Raw genomic sequence first — 9,242 nt, 5'->3', positions numbered from 1 at the left:
CATAAAAATGGAAAATACATATATAGGTTAAGTCAGTTGATGAAAACAGTAAATATGCCTTCTTAATTTATAATAATTTAAACAGTCGCTTGTTAAAAAATAAGGGAAAGTAATAGTTAATAATAATTGAGTTAGAGATCCCCTTGCTTATAAATTCTACTTAAATCTTGCCCTTCTTTTATAAAAGATTTGATCGGCCCCACGTGCATATAAATTATAATGGAACCTTCAAAAGTGTAACCTTTATTTACAAAGAGATTTTTTATTTAAACCCTACTCTTTTTGGTAAAGCTGTTTTCTTTCTGTAGATACAAAACAGTTTAGCTCCTTTATCAGCAAATTCCTACAGTGACTGGAACGGTTGCAGATTAAACCTTGCAAGCAAGGGCGGAACCACACTAAGGGCTACAGCCCACTGTAGCCCAATGTGGTTTTTTAAGAAAAAAAAATATATATAACCTATTTATTTAACTTATTTGAAATATTAGCCCAGTTAATGGCGTTGTACAGATTACCTTATTTTCATTTTCAACATTTAAGTAAATATCTTTGTCATTTTATTTTTATTTATTTTTATATTACTCCATTTACTTAAGTTTACAATGTAAATAAGGAAGTGCCCCCGTTTGGATTCAAATAAAAATATTAGAAAATCAAATTCCCACCAAATTAAAATATGAAAAATCGGTTTTAGTGCAAAATACGATTTAGGCTAAAAATGATGGCTCATTAAGTCAATATATATTTCATACTAAAATCCCATAAAATCAAATTTTCTTATTTGATGTGTGAGGAATAAAAGCCGCAAAAAATTATTTTGAGAAAATGATTATTCCGAAAACTCATTAGTCAATATTTTTACAAAAACAACTTTTCATGCATGATATGAATGCACGAAGGAACCTAAGGTCAATCTAGGTAAAAAGCCCTAGATGTTCAATCAACTATGGTGTTAAATCCTATTTGGTTTATGTTAAAACTTATTGAAAATTAGTCTATGGAGCTATGAACTAGCTTGGTTTATATGATTTAATGTTTACTTTTATTTTTAGAAAGACTATAGATATTGTAAGTACCAAAAAAATTAATCATTAAATATTAAGCTAATAACTTTAGCTAGCCCACCCGTTAAAAAATTCCTGGTTCCGCCCTTGCTTGCAAGTTGTTCTCCACCCCAGATGCAATTTCTCCAAGAGGACAGGCATCCCGTATATGAGGACTTGTTTGAGCTCTTAAAACGTGTAGCATCTTTAGAAACAAAGTAACTAAAACCTGTAAATATTATGACATTGTTTTTCTTGAAACAGGATTTAGCAAGCAAATGCTGGATGCATTAAAATAATTCTCAATATCCGATCAAAATGGGATGTTGATAAATTCATGTGATGTTCATAAGTCTTTGTTGATTCCTTTGGCTGTTGATTGCATTTGTTTTTTTTGTTTTTTGTTTTTTTTTTTTTTGCACTCTTGGTGTTTCAATGTCCGACCAAAGCGCATTAAAACAATTCTCAATATCCAACCAAAGTGCCTAAAGCTTCAGTACATAGTGTTTCAATGTTTGAAAATTCTAGATGGCATTCGAGGTACATAGTGCTTCAGTACATATGAAACTTCCCTTTGCAACCTCTTAATCCCATGTGTGTTTACAAAAAACTAATTTAATTACATACTATTTCTCATGCGTAGAACGTATCTCCTCCTCTAAGGGTAGCTTGTGGGGTTTAAATAAAAATTTTATTTTATTTCTTATTTTTTTCAGTTTGAGGTGTATTTAAAGGTCGTTTGGGAAGATAGTGGAGTTTTCTTAGAAATTGTGAAAATTTAAATTAAAAGTTGGGATGAACTTAGAACATGGGGTGAACTAAGAGAAGTGCGGGGTTTAAATAGAAAATCTCTTTACAAATATAATCAAATAGTTGTGTTTTTATGCACTAGGGGAAGAGACGTTTGAGCACCATTGACTTTGCTTTAGAAATGAGTGGAGGATAGTTTTCATAAAACAAAGGCTACCAATCTTGGCACTCACTACTTCTGGTATTTGAATGAGTATTTCAGGGGAAACCACATTTCAAGCCCTGGCAGGATGAAAGCCTTCAATGTCATGAAAGTTGGCTGATCATACATTCAACATCGTGACTTTATCAATTCTCTTAAACATCCATATCCATGCATCCCCTTTTGTTCTTTGACATCATATCAGGGTCATGTTCCATTGAAAATGTGAAAACCAATCTTGCAAATCCAATGAATGTTGTGATAGAAGTTTATGTACAAAATCAAATATCACACAAATGAAACCCCTGTAAAGATAATCATATTTATCCACATGTATTTGTTTTTCTATTCATCTATCAAATTCAATCAAGAAACATAATGGGAAAAAGACACTAGGGACTATATAATGTACATTTGGGTAAGTCAAGTTCCCGTCTTCAAGAGAGAGTAGGATCACTGACTGTGAGTGGCCTTCGAAACAGTTTTAATTAAACCTTTAACAATCTTCCAAAACCAAACGAGATTCATTACTGCTAACACAGGAGGCACCAGGAGCAAGCTGTAAAAGCCCAAAGGGAAAATTGTCTTGACCTGAAACAATTCAGAGATAATAAGTACAGAGCTTTTGTTTTCCATATCTAGCTCTTTCTTTTCATAGGAGGACTATACAGCAATAACTCACTTGATCAAAATGGTTAAACATGTGGATGAAAAAGTAAATGAACAAAAGAATCCTTGCAACCTGAATGGCATGCATCGAAGTAAGTTGATTGTGTTAGACATAATAAATTATGTTTAGTTGAAGCAATGAAGTAAACTATGAATACATGTATTCATCACAATGCATGACAGCTAAAAGGAACCGATATTTTAAGTTAGACGTTACCAGCCACCCCAGGAACAATGCTACACCATTGATGACGTACAGATTAGAGTTCTTCTTACCAGCAACATCTAAGTACCTGAGTATGCAATTACATAAATTATCCAATATTGACAACCAAGAACAAGAGAATTTAGGGATATCTCAATGTTAAACTTACCATCTCAAGTTCACGAAAGGAGTTGTGCCCTCAGAGAACAGAACCATCAGTATGTAAATCTGCCCTTTTCCACTTACAAGGGAGAGAAAGATTGAGAACATAGATAGTGCATGGTGCAAAACCTAAACAAGATGAATCAGATGAACGTAATGGTACCAGTTTATATGGACTTCGCCTTGCATATTAAAATTTGATAGGTAATATAACTAATCTCCAAAAATTGATCAAATCATGATACTTATTCAACTGATGCATCAAAATGCAATTTTCTCCCAACTTCACCATATGAAGTTTGGGGCAAGAAATATTGTTCAAGGTTTGAGGGAAATGCCCTATAAAAGATAATGGCGCAGAGATTATTATTATGTATATCAAGCAGGCATTATCCTTCCGCCTATGTACTTACATACTCCAGTCCACCTAAAGCAGGAAAATGCCAAAATATCATTCCCAAGTCTGCCAGAAAATATCCAATGGAGATCTGCAAAAAGTACCCAAAAATAGAAGAAGAAAAAAAATTCAGTTACAACAATACGAGAATATCACATAGTGTGTGACACTATCTCACATCCAACAAAATTGTAAATTACCTTAATTTTGGTCTAATCTCAAAATAAACAAGGAAAAGAAAATGAAGAAACAAGAGCCTCTTATTACTTCCATAATATGATTAGTTGGTTAGTCCTCTTCACAGGGATACATATGAGTCACTTATGGTTTGAGGAAACTATCGTCATGTATATAGCAATGAAGATTCAACATGAAGAATAGGGACTGCAAGTTTTGGCACCACCTGAAAACTCAACTCAAACCAATCTTCCAGTAACAGGTTCATTGTTGGCCTGATTGTATTTAGGTTTAATTTTGGTCAACCAACCCAGCGGATATAATCGACATAAGATGTTAATCTTGAGCTGCCTAACCAATGTGCACAAACATGCGTAGACAAAGTAAAATGTAATTTTTCTGCATTAGTGAAAAAATTAATTATAAGTTAATTTACCTAAAAGAAAACAAATCAAAGTAATCGAATTCGGTTTTCAGTCACACCAAATAAAAAAAGGAAAAAAAAATCAAATTGGGTTTAAAAAGGATGCAAAGAAAACCAACACAAGGTTGAAATGGGTAGACGGTCGCAGATACAAAATGTAATTTAGTATAAATGATATGTTGCAGCACATCCAATCTATTAAAGATTCATAAGCAACGACACCTAAAATTTGGATGAACATGAACAAATTATAGAAATTAAGCCATGAATGAATGTTTCTTTCTGCATCTGCTTACCCCTAATGTTGTATCTGACAAAGTAGATCTTCTACTAATGATTAGCTCATCACGATGATCCTCATGAAAAGTATCAGACAACAGTAACAGGTAAAAAGATGAAAATGCTACAGCAATAGCATGAACAGTTGAGAACCCCCTGTACATGGACGAAAAACGAAAGAAAAAGCATCAATACTTGTGTTTTTGAAGAAAAACAAGTTCAATGTGGTGAAATCTAGGAAGATATAAATATGTGACATGCAAAAGATATTCACCGGTTGTTCCATTCAACTCTTTGTGCTTTGCTCAGTTTGTGATATCCCTCGAAGCTAAGAAGGCTGATAAGACGTGTTAATCTGTAAACCTTCAAGGGAGAAATTTCATCAAATGGAAAATTAAGAAGGAAAAAAAAAAGGAAATATTATTTTGGATAATTATCTTTGAAATTGAAGTTTGATTTTAGTGAAAATTAAAAAAATGATATTAAAATGTCAAAAGTCATAAGATGCATTCTTATTTTCGTTCAAGATAAACAAAATCCAAATCCGGAGAAAAGAGAAGAAGAAGAATACATTGCACATATAAGATCAAAATAACTACACCTACTTAATAAAAAAATCTTAGGAAAAGAACCTAGTGGTTGGAGCAATCAAAACATAACAACCAGATCTAATCTATCCTCTCATACAACACTCACATTAAAACTTATACAAAAGAATCATCGAAAACTTGTTCTTATTTTTATTTCCCATTCCACATATTGAAACCACAGTGGGCAGCTGGGTCTACTACATTACATGTATCTAAATGCATGCTCTTGAATCATGATTTCTTCTTTAATCCTTAAAGACAAGAAACCAAACTTTACTTTGAACATCGAAAACAATGACACTACGAAATTCTCCCTGAAATGCTCATTGAACTTTTGCTATATTTTAACATAAGCCAAATCTAGGAATATGGTCAGAAAACTAAATGCAAATGGATTTGAAGGGTCATCATAGACAAATTAAAGCCAGATATCAGTTCACTTTTGAATTTGGGGGCATGTTCCAGCGACTGTTAACCAAAGGGTTTGAAGAAAGAAAAGTTTCATGCCAGCAGTAAACACTAACTCAGAGATTGGTACTTACAATATTGCAGAGAATGATGCCAATAGAGGCAGATGCCAGCCAGTGAAATTCTTCGCTAAGGCTGGCATAGCCAGTGATGGAGGATATTAAACCAAGGGGAAAAGGAAATCCCACCATACTGCCTTGTTGGATTATCCACTTACACTCTGCCAAACATGAAGATGAGTCGAGTTAAGATCAAAACCAATTTCACATACACAACAAAAATGCAGGTGGACTCCTAGTTCTTGATAACAACTCTAAAGCTTTCAACTTTTAAAGAATTAAAAACAAAAATAATAAAATAATAATAACCCTTTAAAAAACAGCTTACATTAATTTCAATTCAAAGGCTAAAGAAGCTCAGTTAGCAATTAGCAGCAGCAAAGTCGTCTTCTTCTGCTTCTTACGAATAGAAATCAAGAGGAAGGACCAACCAATCAAACAAAGGCCAAAAGAAATAATAATAATAATAATAATAATAATAATAATAATAATAATAATAATAATAATAAGAAAAATATATGCAAAAAGAAAGAGCCATATATTATTCTTTGACTAAGAATTGAAGGGTACCAGAGAAAAGCTGAAGTCTTCAAGTGCTGTGAAGAGCTGTGAGCTCTGCGGATATTGGGTTGGTTTGATTGTGCGCCTGTAATTTCTCTTAAGGTAAAATTTTGTTCAGTGTTTCTACTTTGTACGGTTTCCTGGCCTGTGGTGGGTTTTGATTCTTGAAGCATATAAAAATGAATTAATTAGTTAAATAAATAGTTTAAAAAAAGTATAAGAAAATGGAAAGCAATGGGCTTTTCCCGTTGGTTGTCCACGTCCGTCCGATGTGGGTCTGTGCATAATAAGGACAGTTGAGAAGCCAGATGACGCGTTTTAAGTGTTCAAAGTCGTTGTAGGCGAGTTTTATTATTACATTTATTGACATTACTGTCTTTGACCTATTTCATCAAAACAAAAGGAAGAAATACATTGTCTCTTGACCAATGAGCATTGGGGAGAAAGTTCATGTTATTTACCCAAAATAAAAGTTATTTAACGTCTTATTTATTTTAATTCCATCCATCCACCTTCAACTTTTTTTTTTTTTTACATGACAATACTATTCACCCAAAAAAAACTCTTCAATTCTTTTCTTCCGTTTATTCGTGAACAATGAAGGAAATTCGAATTTGAACATCTTTCAAGACTGGAGAAGAAAAGTGACATCTTTCAAGTTCTAATGAGAAATTTCATAATAAATCAATTTGAGAGTTCAATTTTTTCTTTCTTTTTTTTTTCTTTTTTGTGGGAATGTTTGCCTTTAGTTTACTTCGTTCTCTCAAGTGCTACTAAATTCTATTACTGCACACATTATTTGCGTCACATTTCAAACAACACTTTACATGAAGAATACTACCACTTTGCTTATTGAGAATTTATCAAAAATAGCCAAAACTTGACCCTTAATTTCAAAAATGTCAGTTTTTGTAAAAAATTTCAAATATATCAGAAAACTCATCTAAATAAACACAAATGCCCTCAAATTTAAAACCAACATAAACCTAAAAAAGAAACCTTATTAAATAAAACTTTGGAATATTTCCTCCAAAACTTTTCCAATCACTTCTATTTTATTTTATTTTTGTTTCTTCTTCTCTCCATCTCTCTCTCTCTTTTCTTCTTCTCCCGTCTGCATATCTCTTTCTTCTTCTTCTCATCTTCTTCTCTCCCATACAGACCAAAAATTGACAATGAAACCACAAACATTAGCTATAAAACAAAGTAGAAATTAATACAGCTTTAAACTACATAACAAAAATGAAATTAGAAATAGCATAGAGATATGATCTGTCTACAATGATATCAAATATCAACTTTTATATTACTACTATTTATTAAGTTATAACTAAATGTATCAATCCATCACAATATCAGTGAAATAACTAATACTTAATAATCTGCAGTATGCAATCTGCAGCATACAAAATCTAGCCTTCCATACTGTATAATAATAGCCTACACACTAGCTTTGCAGTTCTATTTGATGTATTCTAACTCCGTAAACTGGCTTTCTCCTGGCACTCAAAGTAAAAGCAAGAACTTTACATTTGAAACAGAAAAATTACAAAACTTAATGGATACCAAATAAACCTTAGACACATCCAAGTTAGTCAAAGGTCCATACTGATAAACTAATAACATCAGCATGTAATTACATCTTCTGCTACACATATGTCAGAATCATCATATTACTAGACTCGATAATTTTCCAAGCCTATATGCACTAACCTTTGATGCAGGCTCAAAGTGAATTGACAATATTAAATCATAGCACTTTGAATAGGGCTCAAAAGTCCATTAACAAAAATGTCGCAACCATGGACATTAAGTCAGCAAAACTAGAATTGAAATTTTATAAATATAGTATGAAGAATAAACGAAGAAACGAAGAAACGAAGAAGAAATTGAACGAAGAACCAAGGAAGAACTGCACTGGCAGCAATATGTCTGCGAACAAAATCTACATACAAAGATTCCCAATCTAATAGGGTTTTCTTTTTTAGGTTTATGTTGGTTTTAAATTTGAGGATATTTTTGTCTATTTAGGTGAATTTTCTGCTATATTTGAAATTTTTTACAAAAATTGACATTTTTGAAATTAGGGGTCAAGTTTTGGCTATTTTTGATAAATTCTCTTGCTTACTACTATACTCATAAATCTTTGTTTGAAATTGTTATTTTGGTTGGCAAAGAGTTTGCAAAATCACCATCTTGCATTTTTGTTACAATAAGTAAGAAATAATCTAAGTTTCTCACATTCTTTCAGTTAGTAAAATATGAAACGGGAAAAATATGAATAAAATACGTACGTGTTTTATTTGGCAATATTTTGGCAAATTACAACTGATAAGTTCGGCCAATATATAATATTTTAATATAATTTATTTAATTAATTAAATATATATTATTTTTATTCAATAATATGCTAAAATTATGTGTATAATACCTGTATTTTGTGTGTATAATTGAAAATTTTGAAAAAATAAGTGTATTAAACATGAAAAATATGTATGTATGTGTACAATACAAGTATTAAACGTGAAAATACTAAATTCTTTATATGGATAATAGCTTTGAAAAAGTAAAAACTCAAAAGGGAACAATAGAGACTCGGATAATGGCCTAATGGTAATGAATAAGGCTCTAAACTACCCTTATCGATAAACAAAAATTGGAGAACCATTTTTTTTAAAAAAAAAATATCACAATGTCTTATGTAAAGAGTATAGCCGACTGGCTATACTATTTATCAAAAAAAAAAAAAAACCGCCGCCCGGCTATACTCTTTTTATTAAAAAAAAAAGTGTATCCGTGCGCTATACTATTTATTTATTTTTTTTAAAGGGACCCGCCTAGCGCCGCCATGTGTGAAAGAGTATAGCCGAAAGGCTATATTATTTTTTAATAATAAAATCCTTAGTGTAGCCGAGCGGCTATACTATTTTTATTATATAAAAAAATCCGAGTATAGCCGTTCCGCTGTACTATTTATTTTAAAAAAAAACCGCTGGCGCCTACGCCCACGTTGCCATGTGTCCACTTTTTATAATAAAAACCGTGGTATAGCCGGCCGGCTAGACAATTTCTTTTTAAAAAAATTCCGATTATAGCTACTCGGCTATACAATTTATAAATAATAAAAATGACACGCTGGCGCCTTACACCCATTTCGCCACGTGTCAAAAATAATGTAGCCGCACGGCTATACTATTTTTAAATAATAAAAACCATTGTATATCCGCACAATTATGCTCTTTTTATTTAAAAAAAT

At 32.0% G+C, this 9,242-nt stretch overlaps 1 protein-coding gene across 4 annotated transcripts; it reads right to left on the bottom strand.

Annotated features, from left to right (window-relative positions):
- Positions 1-2,219: 2,219 nt before the first annotated feature.
- LOC117633087 (TLC domain-containing protein 4-B) lies at positions 2,220-6,175 on the bottom strand. Of its 4 annotated transcripts, none has more exons than XM_034366765.1 (10): positions 5,996-6,174; positions 5,754-5,824; positions 5,441-5,586; positions 4,583-4,671; positions 4,326-4,464; positions 3,445-3,519; positions 3,039-3,160; positions 2,882-2,957; positions 2,678-2,737; positions 2,220-2,586 (listed from the first exon to the last, which is right to left on the bottom strand). In XM_034366765.1, the coding sequence occupies exons 3-10, from the start codon at positions 5,555-5,557 to the stop codon at positions 2,449-2,451; spliced, it is 816 nt and encodes a 271-aa protein (XP_034222656.1). In that variant the 5' UTR covers positions 5,558-5,586; positions 5,754-5,824; positions 5,996-6,174; the 3' UTR covers positions 2,220-2,448. The 4 variants fall into 4 exon arrangements, with proteins under 4 accessions (XP_034222656.1, XP_034222660.1, XP_034222657.1 ...); XM_034366769.1 differs by having other exon boundaries at positions 5,754-5,821; XM_034366766.1 differs by having other exon boundaries at positions 5,754-5,818.
- Between the last annotated feature and the right edge of the window lie 3,067 nt (positions 6,176-9,242).

The sequence above is a fragment of the Prunus dulcis genome, chromosome 6, assembly GCF_902201215.1.
Source record: "Prunus dulcis chromosome 6, ALMONDv2, whole genome shotgun sequence".
NCBI lineage: Eukaryota > Viridiplantae > Streptophyta > Magnoliopsida > Rosales > Rosaceae > Prunus > Prunus dulcis.
The sequence above is the reverse complement of the archived record's forward strand: the minus strand, read 5'-3'. Positions and strand labels throughout refer to the sequence as shown.